This window comes from Prionailurus viverrinus, chromosome B4, assembly GCF_022837055.1.
Source record: "Prionailurus viverrinus isolate Anna chromosome B4, UM_Priviv_1.0, whole genome shotgun sequence".
Classification (NCBI taxonomy): Eukaryota; Metazoa; Chordata; class Mammalia; order Carnivora; family Felidae; genus Prionailurus; species Prionailurus viverrinus.
The window spans coordinates 3,968,326-3,990,897 of NC_062567.1; the positions used below are offsets into that span (position 1 = coordinate 3,968,326).

At 43.3% G+C, this 22,572-nt stretch overlaps 1 protein-coding gene across 2 annotated transcripts; it reads left to right on the forward strand.

The window, feature by feature from the left end:
* Nucleotides 1-132: 132 nt before the first annotated feature.
* Nucleotides 133-20,313, forward strand: ATP5F1C (ATP synthase F1 subunit gamma). 2 transcript variants are annotated; one of them, XM_047864939.1, is made up of 10 exons: nucleotides 133-282; nucleotides 10,166-10,200; nucleotides 10,672-10,803; nucleotides 13,468-13,672; nucleotides 14,239-14,382; nucleotides 14,736-14,800; nucleotides 15,949-16,104; nucleotides 16,540-16,636; nucleotides 19,526-19,562; nucleotides 20,176-20,313. In XM_047864939.1, exons 1-9 carry the CDS (start codon nucleotides 227-229, stop codon nucleotides 19,530-19,532), a joined length of 897 nt encoding a protein of 298 aa, XP_047720895.1. In that variant the 5' UTR covers nucleotides 133-226; the 3' UTR covers nucleotides 19,533-19,562; nucleotides 20,176-20,313. The 2 variants fall into 2 exon arrangements, with proteins under 2 accessions (XP_047720895.1, XP_047720896.1); XM_047864940.1 differs by lacking the exons at nucleotides 19,526-19,562; nucleotides 20,176-20,313 and having other exon boundaries at nucleotides 16,540-16,640.
* The last annotated feature ends 2,259 nt before the right edge of the window (nucleotides 20,314-22,572 follow it).

Consider the following 22,572-nt stretch of genomic DNA (forward strand, 5'->3'; position numbering starts at 1 on the left):
CGGAATGAAGCTGATTGGGGCGGGGGCGGGACAAATACCAGCCGCGAGCCGGAAGGAGGTGGGGCCTCGGAAGGCTGGCCTCCCCCCAACGCTCGCGAGGCTTCCCTCCGTCTGGCGGGAGTAAGCGAGACTGAAGGAGAAAGCGGGGTGGGAGGGCGCGTTGAGAACGTCCCGCGCCTGCGCGGTGAGGCCTGTCTGACCGACCTTCAGCGGGGCCGGTATCACCATGTTCTCTCGGGCGGGCGTCGCGGGGCTCTCGGCCTGGGCCGTGCAGCCGCAATGGTATGGCAGCTTGCGGAAGGACCGGGAGGGTTGCGAGGAATGGAAGAGCTCGGTCAGGGGGAGGCGGAAGCGAGTGGAGGCGAGTGGGGCTGGACGAGGGTCTCAGGGCCTGCCAGGCCTCCTGTCCTGCGGAGGCCCCGGGAAGCCCGGGCTGCAGGAAGCGCCTCCGATCCGGGGAGGGCGCGCGAAGGGACTGCGGTGACAGCAGGGTCTCGCCACGTCTCCTGAGGCGGGGTGGGGCGGGGTGAGGGCCACGAGGAGCGGTCATCCGGGACCTCGGGGTTGAGACTTTAGTCCCAACTGATTACAGGGCTGGTCTTGGATTCACTCAGCTAATACCCACTTAGGGAGCCCCTACTGCGTGCCAGGTGGCGAGTATCGTGGAGGCTTTACCCGGGCGCACAAAGTGAGGGGGAGGGGGAACCTAGGGCAAGGTCTAGGGGAAGGTTAAGTTGTGCTGTGCGTCCTTGACGCCTTTTGAAACCTTCTGGTGCTGGGCAGGGTTTGCTTGAGCCAGGAAGGGCTGTTGGATTCAGCCAGAACGCGTGTTAAGCACTTAACGTGTAGCAGGCTCTTTGCCGGGCACTGCGGAATAAATAAGTGTCCTCGTGGGTTTACGGGAGTTGGGGTGCAGACGGGACCTTAAGAATCCGCCTGATGGCGATCGGAAGGGAAAGACAACCTAGCACTATGTTGAAACCATTATACTGAAGCAGTAACCCTGCAAGGTCAGGAAATTGTCCCAAGGTCCCCAGGAGGACGAGATAGATGGCTTTTGAGCACCATCTGTAACTGCCGTGCAAGTTTAAGGATTTTAAACATTGGTTTGGGCGGGGGGGGGGGGGGGAATTGTATATTAGAGGGCCAAGCAGTAGGCAGGTAAACGTTGGTTTGTGGGTGGTACCATATAGTAGGATGAAATGTCTTAAAGCTAGACAGAGTCTGGAAGAAATTACAGACACGGTGCTAAGGGGATTATTGGCTAAAAGCAAGCTGAGTGTAGCAATTCCCCGGTTTTACGTAAAGGAAGAATTCTAACGAGCTGCAGTGCTGAACTAGGTTTTTGTGTCCTAATTTATGTGAAGGGACTGTAAAGCATTAATTGAAATAGGTACGTTTTTCATTACGCAAAGAATCATCACCATATTCAAAATTTTTAGGGTAATGGGGGAATGAAATCTGATGTGAATACCTGCACAGAACTGTTGGTGGATTTGCCTGCCAAGTCAGATTTGTTTCTAAAATTGAAAAAGAGTATTCGTGGGAACTAAGTCAACTTAGTTGGATTCTCGGTCATGGAGGTTGTCCCCTTTGTTAGGCACTCAGCACACAGTTGTTGGGTGCCTGCCCTGCGCCAAGTTGGTAGCGTGGAAAGTACTGAAAAGTGGTGGCCTTAAGCTCTGTGGGTCAGCCTTTAAGAAATGGAAAGAGTTCTGAAACAAGGACAAAATACTTTGCATAAAATTGTAGCAATGACTTTTTTAGAAACCGTGTAAGACAATTTGGAGATCTTATAGTAAAGGATTGTCCTAAATAAATAATAGTTGTTTGACACAACCACCACTGGGCTCCTAAATTGGACCCTACATTGGCAAATACAGGTTGTAGTCCGACCTTGATCTCTTTAGAATGCTGGTTTTAAATTGGTAGGTTATGAATATTCATCAAACGTTGACAGAAAGCATTTTCGTGTATCCCATTACTCTGGGTGCCCTTTTGGTCCCCACTCATAATTGCCTTTTAAATTCAGAAATGAAAACCATCTTAATGTTTCACACCCCACAGAATTAATTTGGAAGGGGAGAAAAATAGCTTTGCCTCTACAAAACCATGAAGGGGCATTTCCTCTGTTGCGTTTTGGTTACTAGAAACTTTAAAGGGGCGCCTGGGTGGCTCAATCGATTAGGCGTCTGACTTCAGCTCAGGTCATGATCTCACAGTCTGTGAGCCCCGCGTCGGGTTCTGTGCTGACAGCTCAGAGCCTGGAGCCTGCCTCGGATTCTGTGTCTCCCTCTCTCTCTGCCCCTCCCCTGCTCATGCTCTGTCTCTCCCTGTCTCAAAAATAAATAAAAAACATTTAAAAAAAAAAAAAAAAGAAACTTTAAATTTTTTTTTTTTCAACGTTTATTTATTTTTGGGACAGAGAGAGACAGAGCACGAACGGGGGAGGGGCAGAGAGAGAGGGAGACACAGAATCGGAAACAGGCTCCAGGCTCTGAGCCATCAGCCCAGAGCCTGACGCGGGGCTCGAACTCACGGACCGCGAGATCGTGACCTGGCTGAAGTCGGATGCTTAACCGACTGCGCCACCCAGGTGCCCCAAGAAACTTTAAAAATGCAATTTGTTAGGGGTGCCTGGGTGGCCCAGTCGGTTGAACGTCCGACTTCGGCTCATGTCATGATCTCACAGTCTGTGGGTTCGAGCCCCGTGTCAGGCTCTGTGCTGACAGCTCAGAGCCTGGAGCCTGCTTTGGATTCTGTGTCTCCCCTCTCTCTGACCCTCCCCTGCTCATGCTGTCTCTCTCTGTCTCAAAAATAAATAAAAACATTACAAAAATTTTTTAATGCAATTCATTATTATAGTTTTTATTTCAGGGAGGTTAGCTTACTAACGTTGACTAAATATTAGGCTTAATTAAAGTCTTAGTGAAATTATTAGGATATCAGTAAAATACCCTAAACTTCAGGAAATTAAACTTGTTTTTAAGTAGCATATAAGAAAATGGAAATAAATTTGGGGAACGGTCTTCAAATTAGGAGAAATACATTTCTGTTTCCTCGTCTTCCACATTCTCTGAAATGAACTGTTTTACAGTAGCATGCCAACAGCCATAAATTGAATTATACACACTGACAAGGAAGGGAGATGCATTTCAGGAGAGGAAAGGCAGATTGCATTCTGAGATTGAGGTAACAGATATTTGCTTGTAAATGTAAGAAAATGTGAGGCAAGGGATACAGGAGCACTGATGCATAGGGCCACTTGTACCCCAATGTTCATAGCAGCACTCTCAACAATAGCCAAATTATGGAAAGAGCCTAAATGTCCATCAACTGATGAATGGATAAAGAAATTGTGGTTTATATACACAATGGAATATTACGTGGCAATGAGAAAAAAAATGAAATCTGGCCTTTTGTAGCAACGTGGATGGAACTGGAGAGTGTGATGCTAAGTGAAATAAGCCATACAGAGAAAGACAGATACCATATGGTTTCACTCTTATGTGGATCCTGAGAAACTTAACAGGAACCCATGGGGGAGGGGAAGGAAAAAAAAAAAAGAGGTTAGAATGGGAGAGAGCCAAAGCATAAGAGACTGTTAAAAACTGAGAACAAACTGAGGGTTGATGGGGGGTGGGAGGGAGGAGAGGGTGGGTGATGGGTATTGAGGAGGGCACCTTTTGGGATGAGCACTGGGTGTTGTATGGAAACCAATTTGTCAATAAATTTCATAAAAAAATAAATAAATAAAAAATAAAAAAAATAAAAAAAAAAAGAAAATGTGAGGCATCAGAGTGTAGGATAGGAGACCCACTCTGGAGCCAACTACCAGGATTTGAATCTTGACGGCCACTCACCTAACTGTCACGCTGCACAAGTTACTCACTGTCTCTGCCACCGTTTCTTCCTTTGTTGAACGGAGGTAATAATCGTGCACAGTTCATTGGGTCAGACTGGAGATTAAGCGAGTCCGTATTTGTAAAGAACAAGCGTGGTGGGGGAATGCTGGTGTGGTTCCAGATCATTAAACTCAAAGATGAAGACAGCTTGATGCAGTTCCTACATAAAAATGGTTACCGTACTTGCCAACAAGACTGGATCCTCCTATGTGGTCGTTGGTGAAGGGCCAGGGAGTCGTTGTTTGGTGGAAAGGCAGGTGATGGACTTTCATACAATCATTTACTGTTAGAATTAGACCTACTTCATAATTTTCCTTAAGAATTTGTTGCTGCTGCTTCTTTAATGTTTATATTATATGACAGTATACACCTTAACATTCTTTCAAACTATACTTCAAATGAAGAATCATTCACCTAGCAACCTCACTCACTCCCTCCTCCACTACTTTCAGCTTTTCGAATAATGCTGTATGATCACGGCACTTGATGGTAATCCACAACCTGTGATTTTTCTATCCACTGTATTTGATAGGTTTCAAGTTTTTCCAGTAATCTCCTGAGATTTCTCAGGACGTGATGTGGTTTTCCAGAACATACAGCTGATTCAGAACTTTGTCTTCATTTGCAAATATTATATATACGGCCAGCTGCACCAAAAGAAAGTTGGGATCATCTTATGGTTATTCTGTATGTACTCCAATTATACTTAAAAGTAACATACGGGCGCCTGGTGGCTCAGTCAGTTAAGCGTCTGACTTCCGCTCAGGTTACGATCTCGCGGTTCGAGGGTTTGAGCCCTGCCTCAGGCTCTGTGCTTACATCTCAGAGCCTGGAGCCTGCTTCAGATTCTGTCTCCCTCTCTCTCCGCCCCTCCCTTGCTCATGCTCTCTCTCTCTCTCAAAAATAGTAAAAAAAAAGAATAATAAAGTAACACATACGTCTTTAGAACTGAATGAAAGCTAAACATGATGAGAGCACTTCAAAATGGGAACATAGGGCATGTACACAGCATAAAGAATCACAAGAGATCTTACCTCTTCATACCTCTCACCCAGGATACTTAAGGAAACCGGAACATTTTGTGTTCATCCAAATACGGCATGCAATTCAGATTTATTCCCTGTGCCATTCTCTGACAAGAAACTTGTGTCTGTTAAATTGGAGTATTTGCCTAAAACCGTAATGTCCAATGTTTCCTTACAGTCTGTAAATTTAGAATGTTTGGGGTGAAAATTTTGATATACCCGCCCCCCAAAATCATCAAAAATGATGTTGCTTTTCAAATGCCATTATGAAAAGTTAAGGGAATGGTCAGTATTACAGTACAGACTTACAGAGGTAAGTCTGTAATGGAATAGCAGAGCTTGTCAGTATTTGACAGCTCTTCTCTTTTCCACCACTGGATCCATTCTTATAACCTAATCTAACACTTTTCGTGCAGTCTCCTTCCTCTTTGTATTTCTTTCTCTGTGGCTGCGTGATACTGGTAAAGTACGTAAGTCAAGAGAATTTTAAAAAGAACAGTTTTGGTTATAATCTTCCAGATTTTTTTTTATGCACATAAACACAATCAAAAAATTAGATGATATAACAATTTCATAATCTACATTTTTGAAGGTATTGTTAACAGACTTTATTTTTTAGTACAGTTTTAGACTTACGGAAGTATTGAGCCTATAGTACAGAGAGTTCCATACACCCATGTCCCACTCTGGACAGGTTCTCCACTTATTAACATCTTGCATTAATTAGCATGTTACATGTACTACAATTAATGAGGCAGTATTGATACATTATTAAGGTGCATAGTTTCATTAAGGTCACTGTTGTATGTTCTGTGGTTTTTGACAAATGGATAATGACACGTATCTACCATTATAGTATCATACAGAATGGTTTCAGTGCCCTAAAAATCTCTCCCCGAAATCCCGGCAACTACTGATCTTTTTACTCTTGCTATAGTTTTGTCTTTTCTGGAATGTCAGTTGGAATCATACAGGATATAGCCGTTCAGATGGGCTTCTTTGCTTAGCAGTAGACAAAGTTCCTCCTCCGTGTCTTTTGTGGCTTGATAGCTCGTTCATTTTTACTGCTGAATAACTCCACTGTATGGATGTACCAGTTTGTTTCTCGATTGGTTCGCGTATTGAAAGACATATTGGTTGCTTCTGGGTTTTGGCAATGGTGAATAAAAGTGCTTATAAACATTTGTGTGCAGGTTTTTGTGTAGACCTGTTTTCAGCTCAGTTGGGTAAATACCTAGCAGTATGATTGCTGTATCCTATGCTAAGACTGTTTAGATTTATAAGAAACTGAAGCCATCTTCCAAAGCAGCCGTACCATTTTGCATTCCCACCAGCAGGCAGTGGGAGTTCCTGTTGCTATATGCACATCCATGTCATCATTTGGAATTGCCTTTTTTTTTTTAAATATAGCCATTCTTGGGGTGCCTGGGTGGCTCGGTTGGTTAAGCATCCGTGACTCTTGATCTCGGCTCAAGTCATGATCTCATGATTAGTGCGATTGAGCCCCACGTTGGGCCCTGCACTGACAACGGGGCGCCTGCTTGGGATTCTCTCTCTGCTCTCCCCTGCTTGCGTGTGCACACGTGTTCTCTTTCTCTAACTAAATAAAAACAAAATAAAAATGTAGCCATTCTTCTAGGTGCGTAGTGGTGTTTCACTGTTTTAATTTGTAATTCCCTAATGACTGCATAGCTGAGTATCTTTTGTATATGCTTATCTGCCATCTGCCTGTGTGCCTCTGCGAGGTTTGTGTTCAGATCTTTTGTTCATTTTTTATTTGGGTGGTTTTCTTATTGAGTTTTAAAAGTTCTTTGTATATTTTAGATAACAGGCCTTTATCAGATATGTGTTTTGCAAACATTTTCTCCTGGTGTGTGGCTTCTGTTGACGGTGTCTTTTGCAGACCAGAAATTTTTAAAATTAATAAAGTCCAGCTTGATCATTGTTTTTCTTCCATGGATCATGCTTTTCATGGTTTATGTTAAAACTTACATATTATCCAAGGCACCTCAATTTTCTCCTGTGATACCATGTAGAAGTTTCATAGTTTTGTGTCTTACATTTAGACCTATGATTCATTTCAAGTTAATTTTTGTGAAAGGTATAGGATTAATTATCTAATTAATTATTAATATTGATAATTATTAATTATCAATATTTTTGCATATGGATGTCCGGTGTTCAGTACCAATGTAGAAAACAGTATCCTTTCTCCATTTAATTTCCTTTGCTGCTTTATCAAACATGAACCAGTTGACTGTATTTGTATGGTTCTATTTCTGGGCTCTTTTTTTCCCGCTATGCTGTGTATTTTGTTCCCCTGACGTATTCCGTAACTAGAAGCCTGTGTCTCCCACTGCCCTTCACCCATTTTGCCCAACCCCCACTCCTCCACCCTTCAGTTTTGTTCTCTGTATTATAGGTCTCTGTCTACTTTTTGTTTGTGTATTCATTGGTTTTTGTTTTCGATTTCACTAGTGAAATTTTGAGCTCTCTCCTGTCTTCCACTGATCATTTGTCCGCACTGTTTTAGGATTACTGTAACTTTATAGAAAGTCTTGAAATCAGGTAGTGTCCATTCTTGGGCTTTGTTCTTCAATATTGTGTTGGCTCTTCTGGGTGTTTCGCTTTGCCAAATAAATGTTAAAATCTGCTTGTTGATATATACAAAATAACTTGTTGAGGTGTTTGTCTAAAATTGTATTGATCAAGTTGGGAAGAAGTGACACTTTAGCAACATTGAATCTTCCTATTTATGAATGTGGAATCTCTCACCATTTATTTAGATCTTTTTTTCATCAGTTTTGTAGTTTTCTTGGCACATATTTTGTTATGTTTATATGTATTTTTTTCCTGTGTTTTTTTTGTTGTAAAATATACATAACATTAAATTTACCATCATAATCATTTATAAGTCTACAGTTCTATGATACTGTTTCTCAAATTTGAAACTCCAATTGTTCATAGCTGCTATTAAAAAAAGAAATTGACTTTAGTATAGATTGACCTTGTTCCCTACAACCTTACTGTAATTGGTTCCAGGAGTTTTTTTGTCAATTCTTTGGGATTTTCTACAGACAGTTGTGCCATTTTTAAACAAAGGCAGCTTTATTTTTTCCTTCCCAATCTATATATCTTTTATTTCCTATTTTTTCTTAATGCATTAGCCAGGAATTCTAGTACAGTGTTGAATAGGAGTGCTGAGAGGTTATCCTTGCCTCAGTCCCGATCTTAGGGGGAAGCTCCTAGTTTCTCATCATTAAATGAGGGGTTTGTTTGTTTGTTTGTTTGTTTGTTTGTTTGTTTTGCTAGATGTTCTTTATTGGGCTCAGAAAGTTCTTTATTTGTTGAGAGTTTTTCTTTTTCTTGTTTTTGTTTTTTTTTTTGTTTTGTTTTGTTTTGTTTTTACCGTGAATAGGCATTAGATTTTGTCAAAAATTTTTTCTGCATCTACTGACTATGATTTTTCTTAAATGGTGAACCAGCCTTGCATACCTGGAATAAATCCTACTTGATCGTGGTGTATAATTCTTTTGATACGTTGTTGGATCCAATTTGCTATTCTTTATTGAGGAATTGTGCGTCTGTGTTGATGAGAGGTAACGTCCTCTAATTTTCATTTCTTAATGATGATTTTATCTGGTTGATACTAGGGTAATGTTGACCTCAGAGGATTAGGAAATGGTCCCTCTTCTTCTCTCCTTTGGCACCAACTTCCATGCTCCATCAGTTACAGATCTGTCTGTACCTGAAAGTCTCAAAAATCTCACGTGTTTTCCAAACCCATTGGACCTCAAAGCCATTTCCACCTCATCCTAGGGTCTTTATGTCATTTTCATTAAAATTCGTTACCTCCGGTGAGATCATCCCCACCCAGTTTTTCTGTCTTGGTTAATGGCAACACTGTCTACTCAGGTCATGAAATTAGAAATCATTCTTATTGTTTTCCTTTTCACTCTTAAGAACTTGCCATAAACCTAGGCTCCTGCTGCTTTGCCAACATGTTTAGTTCAGGTTCTTGCTGCAGCAGCCCTGTGAGTCTCCGTGTCATCAATATTCCAACGTCATTGTATGCTTGTCACTGACTTTATATTTGGTGACACATTGTCTTATTTAGGAGGGCAGCACTCCTCTTGTATTTATCTCTCGTGTGTGTGTGTACGCATTTAAGTCAAATCTGTATTTATTTATTTATTTATTTATTTTGGGGGGGTGGGGGCAGAGGAGAGAGAATCTCAAGCAGGCCCCACGCTCAAGTGTGCACCTGAGCTGAAATCAAGAGTTGGACACTCAACTGACTGAGCCACCCAGGTGCCCCTAAATCAAATCATTTTTACTTTTATGCATTAGCATTTTAATCACGAAGACTAGAAAAATATTTAATGCAAATCTTTAGTTCTACGAATCTTGTTTATGAGATGATAGCATGCTTCTCGTGGTCACAGACCATGTCCTGGAGCATAATAGCTGCTTAGTACATGGCACCTGGCTGGCTCACTCGGTTAAGCATTCAGCTTTGGATTTCGGCTCAGGTCATGATCTTGCAGTTTGAGAGGTCAAGCACCCCCCAATCAGGCTCTGCACTGACAAGGTGGAGCCTGCTTGGGATTCTTTCTCTCCCCCCCTCTCTCTAATCCACCCTGGCTCAAGCTTGCGTTCTCTCTCAAAATAAATAAATAAACTTAAAAAAACCTAAAAGTATATATATTTAAAAAATAAAAATAAACTGTACTTTCACACATGTGATCATGTTAGAATGTATAATTGATCCTAAGTGTTGCTATGAAAAGGTTTCAGTGAACTAAGGAAGTCAAGGTAGCATTTTCAAGGTGGCTGACCATGGTTTTAGGTATAGCTGGATAGCCTAACAAGGGGCAGGACTTTCCTGTTGTGGAAACAGTCTAGGCAGAGGTGGGACTAGACGTGTGTGAACACCATTTGACTGCACTGGAAGCTTTGTGTTGTTGGCTCCAACAAAATGAGGCCTTTGGTAATAGGGTTTGGTGTCCGTATTAATGACTAAATGTATATAAGTATGTGTTTATAAATATATGTTTATATGTATGTAAATATATGTATGTAAATATATCATATATAAATATATGTATACGTCCTGCACGTGATGGATTGTTTCTTTATGGGGCAGTGTTTAAATTTATTAACTTTGAAGGTTTTTCTTGTATAGTAGGGTGATTTTTCAATAAACTAAAATATTTTTAAAACCTTTATTTTCAGGATCCAAGTTCGAAATATGGCAACATTAAAAGATAGTAAGTACTTCATCTCAATATATAATTAAGAAAAACCAAATTTTGACAAATAACAAAAATAGGCTGCTTTAGCCCATTGTATGTTTGGTCAAATTTGATAAAATGAATCTAGGTCTTATGTGTATGACATTGACCTTGTTTTAGAAAAGACCAGCATGAGGTGACACGTGGTTGTTCCGATGCTGTCGTCCGTAGAATGACAACAATGTGACTAGAGAAAACTGTATGTAAATGTTGTAAGGGTATAATGTCCTGCTGTCTGCGGCCATCCCGCCTGTCCTGTCCTCCGTGGCAGCCAGGCTTCGCCTTTGCTCAGTACGCATTCTGACTTGAAGCCTCATTTAGCATCATGCTGTTGCCTGGTGGCCTAAGTGCTGATTATGCTACCTGGCAGTTTAGAAAGATATTTCGATAAATTTCACAAGTGAAATGATAACTCTATTATCGTAACACAGCACTTCTGTTTTTCAGTTACCAGACGGCTAAAGTCGATCAAAAACATCCAGAAAATTACCAAGTCTATGAAAATGGTGGCAGCAGCAAAATACGCCCGAGCCGAGAGGGAGCTGAAACCAGCACGAGTGTACGGAGTAGGATCTTTGGGTAAGAGAAGAGGACATCACAGATTAGGAGGAACCCTGAACATGAAATGAAGGTCACCACTGATGACTTTTATCGGGTGCTTACCGTGATGTCAGGCCTGTTCTGAGTATTTGACATCACTGGTTTTTCACAGCAGCCTACGAGGGTCAGAGCCCCCGCTTCACAGATGAGAAACCCTGAAGTCGGGTCGCTTGCCCAGGGTCACCTCCTGACATGGTTTGGCATCAAAGCCTGTCTGTTTGTTAACCACTATATGTGGCTCTGTGAATGCTGAAAGTACTCCGAAAATCTTCCTAGATTATTAAATATACAATCAGGAAATGGGAAATGTGGTGCATTCAGATCAGGTGCTTGACTTTGTCCTGTTGGACTGTGATGGGCAGGGTGGGGAGGTGGTCCCTGCAGTGGAAATGACTGAGCAGGCACGGATGGGACTCGTGACGGCATGATTGGAATGTTTGAACGGCAACCACAAGGAAGGCAAAATTTGCTTGTTTCCAAATTGGAGAAAATTCACGTCTCATCTGTGTGTTAATGTATCTACCTATTAGATGTAAATCGCCTTGTGCAGTTTTCCTGTGTTCTTCCATGTTTTTTAAACATCCGTTCCTACTGGCAAAATTATTGTGTGAGAAAAGGATAGAGCACTAGGCCCGGGTGGAAACGGCGACTCACTTTTTTTTTTTTTTTTTTTTTTCAACGTTTATTTATTTTTGGGACAGAGAGAGACAGAGCATGAACGGGGGAGGGGCAGAGAGAGAGGGAGACACAGAATCGGAAACAGGCTCCAGGCTCCGAGCCATCAGCCCAGAGCCTGACGCGGGGCTCGAACTCACGGACCGCGAGATCGTGACCTGGCTGAAGTCGGACGCTTAACCGACTGCGCCACCCAGGCGCCCCGCGGCGACTCACTTTAATAACAGCATGGTTAGTTTCACGCAGCAGGTACGGAGGAGAGTTGATAGGTTGGTTTCCGCGATCCTCATCACCTCCAGCCGTTTGCTCTCATCAGTCCTATTCGCTGCACAAGAAATACATAGCACGTAGTTGGTGGCTTAGTAAAGATTGGTTGGTAAATCACTGTAGCCTGTTTGTATGAAAAGAGAAAGTCATTTCACGATTCACCTCTCTCGCTGATGTGAGTGAGTATAATAAATTTGTTTCCCTCCAAAGTCTATAACTACAAAATTATCTAATGAAGAAACTGCCTTAGATGTCAGATTAGACTATTTGTGATAAAATAGTAAAAATTCAAGCCAAGGCTGCCAATCTGTTCTGAAGTCCTTTATACCAAATATTAACTGCTAGATATTAAGTGGCTGATCGTTGTAAATATTTAAAGTCTTCCAGCAGGCATCTTATGCTGCACAAATATAAAACGTAAAAAGAGACTTAAAAAAGAAATAATCTCGCTGCTCTCCTGCACTTTGGAGTATTCGCTTTCTGCTTTTTCGTGGAGGGTTCTCGGGTGCTGGCATATGAGAATCACTGCTCTGTAATGAAACAGGGAGCAGCAGGACTTTGGTTGAGACAGGTGAATGTGGCGGCCAGGAAAATGCACCGTGCGGCGGCGAGGGCACTGGCCACGCGAGCTCACCCTGCACTTGCACCCCGGCCACGCTCCCGTGGCCTGGGCCGAGCCGGTACCAGAGCCGGCGGGAGACTCAGGCAGGCACATTCCAGGGAGACTTGCAGCTCCTCGGCAGGCAGACTCGCTGAACTTCTCCTAAACGGCACAGCGGTCTGGGAAGCTGCCACCCAACCTCTCTTCCCTCCTTCCTGAGGGTCAAACCTGCGTCATAATGTGATGGCTCGTTTGTCTCCTTCCTGCCTTCTCCCACAGCCACTTCCTCTCCTTCCCCCATAAATCCCCTCAAAATCCTGTTTGATCCGCTCTTGGCCTGTGCTGCTTAGAAAACTAGACCAGCCAAGCAAGGTCGTTAAAGCAGTCCCCAAAATAAAGTGGCATGTGGGGCACCTGGGTGGCTCAGTCGGTTGAGCGTCTGACTTCGGCTCAGGTCATGATCCTCACGGTTTGTGAGTTCGAGCCCCGCGTTGGGCTCTGTGCTGACAGCTCAGAGCCTGGAGCCTGCTTCCGATTCTGTGTCTCCCTCTCTCTCTGCCTCTCCCCAGCTTTACACTGTCTCTGTCTCTCTCTCAAAAATAAATAAACATTAAACAAAATTTTTTTTAATAAAAAAAAAATAAAGTGTCATCTGCTATTTTAATGCCAACAGTTTATAAGAGGCTTGATATGCAGATTATATGAGCACATCAGTAAATATTTGCTTCCTACTTTTTTGGTTATATACTGAATATATATTTGCATTCTTCAGAAGTCTGCCATCTAGATAAGCTGGTACTCTAATTCAGGCCCCTTTACAAGTTCTTTAATTATACTAGAGATTTTTTTTAGTCAGTACTTGAGGTAAATTGGCCATTAAGTGGCCCTTATCATATAGAGCCTTTATCATACAGAGATTTAAACCTTTATGGTTTTCAACTAGATTGTAAATGAAGTACAGTTTTGATTACATTAGTTACATGCCACCTAAATGTAACTTCATGATTTTGAAAACAGCCAACTTGCAAATAGGGATTATTGCTGTATTTGGCGTGCCTTACGTATTTTAAAATTCTTGCTTTTGTTTGTTTGTATTTAAGCTCTGTATGAGAAAGCTGATATTAAGGCGCCTGAAGACAAGAAGAAACACCTCCTAATTGGCGTGTCCTCTGATCGAGGGCTCTGTGGTGCTATTCATTCCTCGGTTGCCAAACAGATGAAAAATGAGGTGGCCACACTCACGGCAGCCGGGAAAGAAGTTATGCTTGTTGGAATTGGTGATAAAATCAGGGGTATACTTCATAGGTAATTTAGATACCGTTTATGTTTAGATGGGCGCAAGCATGAGTAAATGGGAGTGTCTTTGATGGTTAACGTCAGCAAGGTGTCTTTATTTTCGTTACCTGTTTTTATACCCCCAGAGAGGTCTTGGTTTTGTTTTTATTATTTCAGGAGTTTCAGAATATACAGATTTTTTCCATTATGTATTTGTGTTTCTCCTTCATCCAACTCGTAAGTGGAATGCAACAGGAAAAGCAAAAGGTGTTGGCCTTTTAAACACATGAGGACTCTGAGGAGCCAGCACCGCCTGGAAATGTCAGAAATGAACAGTAGTTAGTTGAGATCAGAAGAGAAATAAAGACATAGAGACATGTAACACGAGAGAGGCCTGGTTATTAGTCGTTAGTTCCCGCTGCCACTGCAATAACGATAGCGGGTGGAGCAGCTCAATTCAGGGAACGCTCTCCTCTTTCCCCCACCGCCCCAAAAAAGCCTGACCCACGGTAATACTACTTTTCCTTGTTCCCTGTGTTATTTCAGCAGAAATACTCCTTTAAACTATTCTGTGTGATCTCCTGGTTCTCTTGTAGGACTCACTCTGACCAGTTTCTGGTGTCCTTCAAAGAAGTGGGAAGAAAACCTCCTACTTTTGGAGATGCGTCTGTCATTGCCCTTGAACTACTAAATTCCGGATATGAATTTGATGAAGGGTCTATCATCTTTAACCGGTTCAGGCAAGAAAAATTTAGTATTCAAAGCTTTTTACTGCTTGTGTTCCTATTTTAAAATAAGGAAATGCTTAGTGGACAGTTGAAAATATTGTTTTGAGGGACGCCTGGGGTAGCTCGGTTTGTTGAGCATCTGACTCTTGATTTTAGCTCAGGTCACGATCCCAGGGTCATGGGATCGAGCCCCACGTCGGGCTCTGTGCTGAGTGTGGAACCTGCTTAGGATTCTCTCTCTCTCTCTCTCTCTCTCTCTCTCTCTCTCTCTCACTCTCTCTCTCACTCTGCCCCACTTGTGGTCTCTCTCTCTGAAAATAAATGAAATAGGATTTTGAGGTTTACCTCTGCTTTATGATTTCTAGGTCTGTCATCTCCTACAAGACAGAAGAAAAGCCCATCTTTTCCCTGGATACCGTTGCAAGTGCCGGTAAGTGGTTTTTGTGTGAAAAGTGTTTTCTGTGTAGAAAGGAGAGATTGGCACGTTCAGGAAAACAGTGTTTGTTAGGATGGCCTGTCTCCGCGGGAGCACATGATGTTTGGCTCTTTCTGTCACTGTCCGTCAGTGGTTTCCATGATCATTAGCGACTCTCACTCCATTCCTTCGTTAACTGAATGTAAATAAACAAGTCATTAGACTTGCTTTCTGTTCTCAGGGATCGGAGAGCCTAGCAGCATTGGCTCTGCAGGCTCTGGGGCCCCGCTGGATGAAGCACAGCACAGTCAGGAGCCCGGGGGCAGCCCTGTGAACGGTGCTCACAGTAATGCACACTGACCCACACGATTGTCTCGTCTCAGCATTTGAGTGGCGTCATCATTGCTCAGTGAAGCATCCTAGACATAGTATTCTAGAACCGATTTTACTTTCCTGAGGCATTCTCCCTTTCTACATATTTCATCTGTTGAGGTGTACGCTTTGTAACATTTCGATGTGCCTGAAGTTGGGGGACGCTTCTGCTGGCCAGTGGCGGGTCATTTTTAATTGACGATGGTATTTCTTTCTTAATAGTGTACGGTAGGGGTTATCAGCCATAGTGTTTTAAGTCTGACGAACTACAGTACTGTTAAGATGAGTATCGGCTTCTAATTCCGCCCCCCTTCGATGCCACTTCCCTCGCATTCTCCCGATGGACACGTGCAGGCTTCCCCAATAATCACATGGCTAATTTGGGATTGTTGTATTCCACTATACGAGTGTCAGTTTTGTCATTAATTCTTTTGTGAAAACCTACACCCACGGATTTGTTGAGTATTTGCCGACGTTGTGCCAGGCACTCTGATGCCCAAGGACTTCAGAACCGTGAAATGCAGTGACGTTACTTTAATTGTTGGCTTCTTCGTTTTTATTAGGCGTTTGCAGTGAAATATCAAATGCTTTGTTTACACATTATGTTGCGCTGAAAATCTGCTATAATCGGTAGTGTGGAAATGGATGAAACTTTTAGAGCTGAGTGTTTTCACCTGTCTTACCTTGTTGACTTCTGCTCTGTAATTAGTGAGGTGTTTACTGGTAGGCTGCCTTGATGAAATCACTGTGCGCTGCATAACTTCAAGGAAATGTCTGACTCGTCTTAACAGAGAGCATGAGTGTCTATGATGATATCGATGCTGACGTGCTGCGCAATTACCAAGAATACGCCTTGGCCAACATCATCTACTATTCTCTAAAGGAGTCCACCACGAGTGAGCAGAGTGCGAGGATGACGGCCATGGACAACGCCAGCAAGAATGCCTGTAAGTGCACGGCAGATCTCTTCCGAGAGGCTTCTCTTGCTGGGAGTAGCATGAACACCTTGCCTCAAATCATCACCGTTAACTAGACCAGGAAACAAAAGAGCAAGGATCTCGCCCCGGTTCTGCCGCTGGTTCTATGACATTTTTGACCAATGACCTCTCTCTCCTTGAATTTTCTTATCTGGAAAGATAAAAAAAAAAACTAATGTTCTCTGCCTTAAAAGAAGTGCGTCTTACTTGGCAGGCAGTAAAGTTGCAAGTTATTTTGAAAAGGTATCCCTGGAAGTGGTAAAAATACCTTCCTGAAATTCTTTTGAGAGGCCAGTTCGGGTACCCCAAGCCATGAAGCAACATACACCTGTGAACGTATTAATGAACAAGTTATGCTCTCGTGGTGTTAGGCTTTGCTGACTAATCCTTCTGTTCTGTTCGCAGCGGAGATGATTGACAAACTGACTTTGACATTCAACCGCACCCGCCAGGCCGTCATCACGAAGGAGCTGATCGAAATCATCTCGGGCGCCGCGGCTCTGTAAGTAGTGGCGGGCGGCCTTCGCACGCCCTGCCTCGCCTCCCTGGGTCTGCCGGCTCACCGCCTGCATGCTTGAAAGTGTCAGTTTTGTTTTGCTGAAGCTAGAATGATCCGTTGCTTAACCTTGGAACCTACTCTTAGGATATAAAGATTTGGTGAGAAGGCCTGTCTGGTTTATTCTGCTTGTTTCAGCTCTACCTTTTGGGCTTAGTTTCTTCTTTTTAGAAATCAATATATTGCTAGCTTTCATTTTCCTAAAGCATTAGGAATAAGGATGTGGATAATTCTGTATCATTTATAAAATCTGTCTTTGGAACTTAAAACATCATAAACCAAGCTTTCGAAGTACAGGATTGGTTTGGGATTTGGTTTCACATAAATCTTGGGTTTTTTGGTAAATCTTGTAGAAACTGGTTCTTTACTTACTGAGTTTGCTATGTCAGTATAAGATAACGTACCTTTTCCTTAGGAAAGTTTCTTGGTTGTCTAGATATGTTATTTGTTGTGAAATCACAGTTAAGAAAATGAGGATTCTGTTTTAAAAAATGACTAAATTGAACACCCACTATGTACTAGCTTCAGTGCTAGGGAGTGTCAAAGGGTGTGATACTTTCTGTCAAGGGATGGACATTCTAATAGCGTAACAAACATACGCAGGTACTTGTGATGCGTGATAGAACGTGTAGTAAGTTATCTTCGACTCGTTCTCACGCCCTACTAATTAGTCACTAAGCTTTATAAATTTTACCTTCAAATATGCCTTGAAGTTTTCCCCTTTATGCCCACTTAATGCAGATCCTTGTCATTTCTCTCCTGAATTAAAAAAAGATACCGAGTGCATAGTCATCCTGCAAAAATACCTTAGCTTGAGATATGTGATCCTGTTTTTCCTGGCCACCAATACTCTCCAGTCTAGTCTTACCACTACCATTTCTCACTTCCCTTGAACTTCAACCACATGAATGTACTTCGCGGTCTACAAATATGTCATGTGCTTTTGCCTGAAATGCCATTCTTTTCTTCCCCTTGCATCCTGGATTCTTCGGCTGACAGGCTCCCATTTGTCTTGCCTGCTCTGAGAAAATCCTTTCTACCAGGAAAACCTCCTCCACAGTTTGGGTGGGGTGCCCTTCGTGAACATTCCGTGCTTCCCTTTATCAACAATTACACTATTTTATTAGGAATTGCCTGTGTACTCCTGTGGCTTGGGAGCGACCGTGTCTTACTTCTGTAGCCCTATCCCCGGGCACATACTTCCTCAGTCAGTATTTGTTGAGCAAATGGGGGATGTTCCATAAGAAGTGGAAGTTCAGGGCACCTGGGGGGCTCAGTCGGTTAAGCATCCAACTTCAGCTCAGGTCACGATCTCACGGTTTGGGAGTTCGAGCCCCGCATCGGGCTGTCTGCTGTCTGCACGGAGCCTGCTTCGGATCTTCTGTGCCCCTCTCTCTCTGCCGGTGTCCTGCTCGCATGCGCTTGTTCTCACTCTCTCTCAAAAAGAAATAAACATTTTTTTTTAAAAAGTGGAAGTTCAGAAGAGGGAGAAATAATATTTCACTGGGTATGTGAGAATGTGGATCCATGTGTAAAACTCGGATAGATCGATTCATCGCTAAGGTGACATTTAAGCTGGTCCTTAAGTATTATCTCTCTCTCCAGGGTAGAAACTGGGCAGAATGTCTCAGAGACACAAATAATGCTGTTGGAGACCGTCCCGTATGTTGTCAGTCGGGTCCATGAGCTTTGCCAGCCCAGGAGTCCTTGGTCTTACTGTTTTTCAAGCCTCACGTTAAGGCCGACCCGTCTCTCAGTCTAGTCACTGACGTTGCGTTAGTGTCGCAGAGTGCAGGCAGTGGATCATTCGTTGTCCTCCTTGCCGCCCGTCCTGGGCCAGTGCTGAGCTGTGCTCCTCTTGGTGTCAAGCGTGAGGAGGCCTGGGGGGAAGGGCTGCATTCCGAAAGTTCCAGGGACTGTGGGACCCAGAGCCAGGATCTTATTTTCTCTTGAAAAAGGAGCACTGGGAATAAAATGTGAGGACACGACATCTGCGCAATTGAGGGCCACACGCTTTCTTGACCAGAAATGTGAGAAACCTGGCCAAAGAGGAGTGAAATCAAGGGGAGTGAGGAGAGGGAGATTGGGACATAAAACTCAGAATTGGAACAGAAGATCAGAAAGTCAGAAATTGGGGTGCCTGGGTGGCTCAGTTGGTTGAGCGGCCGACTTCGGGTCAGGTCATGATCTCACAGCTTGTGAATCTGAGCCCCATGTCAGGCTCTGTGCTTACAGCTCAGAGCCCGGAGCCTGCTTTGGATTCTGTGTCTCCCTCTCTCTCTGCCCCTCCCCTGCCCATGCTCTGTCTCTCTCTCTCTCTCTCTCTCTCTCTCTCTCAAAAAGAAATAAACATTAAAAAAAAAATCATAAATTGACCACTAAATTTTTGCTTTCTAGAAAGGTAGTCTGAAATCCTTTAAGGGTTGGCTGTGCAGTCCAAGACTGGATTGTTCACCCAGGGCACTGGCCTGCTCTGTAACCCATCAGTTATTCCGGCTAAAAACTTTACTACTTAATACAGACACTAGACTACTGAGTAGTATGTTATACTGTGTGCTATTGATCGAAAAAGCAGTGGCTTAAATTATACTTGCAGAGTCTTGCCTTCTTGCATGAACTTGGTTTTATTGTTCTAACCAGACTGAAATTAGTTAACTTTTTGTAACAGTCTTTGAATCTGTTTTAAAGGAGTATTTTGGGAACTAATTTACATGATCTACTCCAGACACTGAGTGAGGAAATGGATGTTTTTAGTTGGAAATTATACCTGATTAACTAGCATGGATTGCTTTTTGACTGGTTTGTTTTGTCTTTTTCTTCTAACATAATAACCAGGGATTAATGAATACCAAGTTTCATCCTCAGACGAGAGGTAAAGTGGTATTATTTCATACATTGTCCCCAAACCCCTCCGGAAGAGAAATCCGGCAGATACAATTGAAGCTGATTTAGCAACAGTGAAACGGATTCTCTGAGATTTAGGTTTTGGCCCATTTAGAGTAGTCGCCAGCTTGTGGTAGCATATGGGTAATGCCAGGGGGCTGGTTTTTTTTAAGATTTATTAAATAAACTTTAAGCATAGAGAATTGGGATTATTTTGAGATACTAAATAGAGATTGGTGAAGAGTGGTGGTTCTCAAACTTGGTGGTGTCAGGACCCCTTCACGTCTGATACAGTAGAAGAGGGCTAGATTCTCATCTGTCTGTACTCATTCTGTTCTGATATTACAGGCCATGTAGCCTCTGGAACATGCTACCATACAGGCTTGAGAATGAGTAAGACAGGCAAATAAGAAAAGAGGTTTGCCCTCACGGACCCCACGGAAAGGTCCCCAGACCAAAATTCGAGAACAACTAGCATATAGTAACATTTTATTATGTAAAGTCAGTTCTTTAAATCGCACTTGAATATATATTATCTCTTGAAATGTCATTATTTTTCCCTCCAAAACTGATTTTTATTTGCTCTGTACTTTGTTTTTCAGGTAAAGAAGGAAAATTCAGCCGACTGATTTCGTTTTTAGGTTACTGCTGTCCTCCTTGTCAGAAGAAATTGTTGAAACTACTGAAGACAGCAAGATGTTTGTAAATTATCTTACAATAAAGAACTTACCATAAGAAAATCACTCTTTTCTTACTATGTATTAACAATAGTTAATAGTTTTCAAAATGAGATTTTAAAAATAATTAACATACGGTACCTGGGTGGCTCAGTCAGTTAAGCATCCTATTCAGCTCAGGTCATGATCTCACGGTTCGTGAGTTCAAGCCCCCGTGTCAGGCTCTGTGCTGACCACTCGGAGCCTGGAGCCTGCTTCGGATTCTGTGTCTCCCCTCTCTCTGCCCTTCCCCTGCTCACGCTGTCTCTCAAATTTGAATAAACATTAAAAAAATTTTTCTTAAAGAGTTCTTCAGATACTTTATTATTTTACCAACAACTATTTTCATAAAAATGAACTGAACGGGGAGTAATAACAAAAACTGGTTAGCTACCGCAAACCTGTAGAGAACAGTACTGACACCGGGAGAAGGCTGCTGAGGGAAGATAAACTGAACAGAATCCAGAGTCATTTCCCAGCTTCCCTGAGATTTTACAGAAGTCACCTGATGGGTCCGTGAATGAGGCTGTGAGGCATTGGACAGACACAGAAGTGTGTTCAAAGTACCGGGTAACTTTCAGGAACGTTAGCAAGGAATGGGTGCTACGGGGGGGGTGGGGGTGGGGGGTGGTATTTTGCTTCCAAACACGTTGGCCTGTCTCCAGTTTCGAGGACAGCAGAACACTTCTGTGAGGGTGAACTGAGGGTTCTAGACAACACGGCAGGAAGAAATGCGGGAATTTGAGCACACGCAATAGAAACAATCTGTTAAGCTGAATGTGATGTACCGTCAGGGTTCGGAGGAGAAGACCATAGTTGTGGGGCGTCGTATCAGCCCTCTCGGTTTGTCTCTGGGGTGTGGATGTTCTGGTCTGTTCGTGGTCCCAGGTCGGGCACATCGCTGTCCTGGGTTTGCCGGCCTTTCTGAGGACTCCCTCTGCCTTTCCCCTGGGTTGGATCTCATTTTCTGTGTCCCACGTTTCCCTCTCTGATACGCTAGTGGGACACAGCTTCCGGGTAAACCTTTGAAGACCTTGCAGATCTTAAAATGCGTTTTCTATGACGTTTTAGTGGAGCAGAGTGGGTTGGAATCCCAGCTCAACCCTTGCCAGCTGTGTGATCTTGGGCACGTTAATCTTTGTCTTGTCACCTGCAAGATGGAGGTTAAAGTAGGACTTGCCCCGTAGGGGCTGTGATGAAGATGGAATGAGCGAATCTTTACAAAATAACCCGATGCAGGGCGAGTGCTGAGTAGAGAGTGATGCCACCGGTGTGCACGGGGGCTCCTGGGCCTCTGCTTTAAGCCCACCCCTGGCACGGGCTCTCTTGTCCCAGTGCCCCCCGGTACCCGGTTCTTCCGCGTTCCGCCAGGACCAGGGCCCCCAGAGTGAGTCAGAGCCCTGCCTTCAGGATGAAAGTTCAGTCCTCGGCTCCTGGGTCCTCGTGGGTCAGCAGACCGGCACACGCCCTGTTCTTCGAGGCGGCGGCCACCCCTGGTTCCCTCTGCTGCAGCTCTCGCAGGAAGTGCTGTTTCCTTAGCACCGCTGGGTCTCCCCTCAAATCCACTCTCGAGATAATGACTTCATCTAGAGAAAACTCGCAGGCGGTCAAATTTCACTGTTTTCAAGTGTATACAGTGCAGGGATTTTTAGTATAAACACAGAGTTACGCTCTAATTCTATATACACTGTCGCACGATGAATTGTTCCAGAAGGCATTTATTCACCCAGCACTGACTACCTGCTAGATACTATGCCATCTGTGGGGCATTTATCAGTGAATGGGATGAGGGTAGAAGCCGCCCTTCTGAAGTGCACGGCCAACGACAGGGAAGGAGGAGTTGAGTTGGGGGCATCTATCAAACATTAATTAAATTTGAGTTGTATGTGGGAGATCCACATGGAGATTAGATGCGGTTAGTTACACGAGTCTGAAACTCGGGAAAGATTTGGGATAAACTTATATTGGGGAGTCACCCTTTTATATAACCATGAAAATCAATGGGATGAATCATATAAAAAGAGGACAAATACTTAAAAAGTAGGCAAAGGCATTAGAGGAGAATGCAAACATTTGATACAATTGTAACCACTGTCTCACTTGGGGAGGAGGGAGACACATGAGATGGGAAGGAGGTAAGGAATATGTAGTCAGGGATTTGAATCCGAGGCATCAGCAAGGACTTAAGACTTTGGAAATACTCATATTTTCTGGTTTTCTCCACTAACGGGCTCCTGAAGCAATGACATCCCCTGTAGCGATGAAGGTCAGGTAGAACCCGTA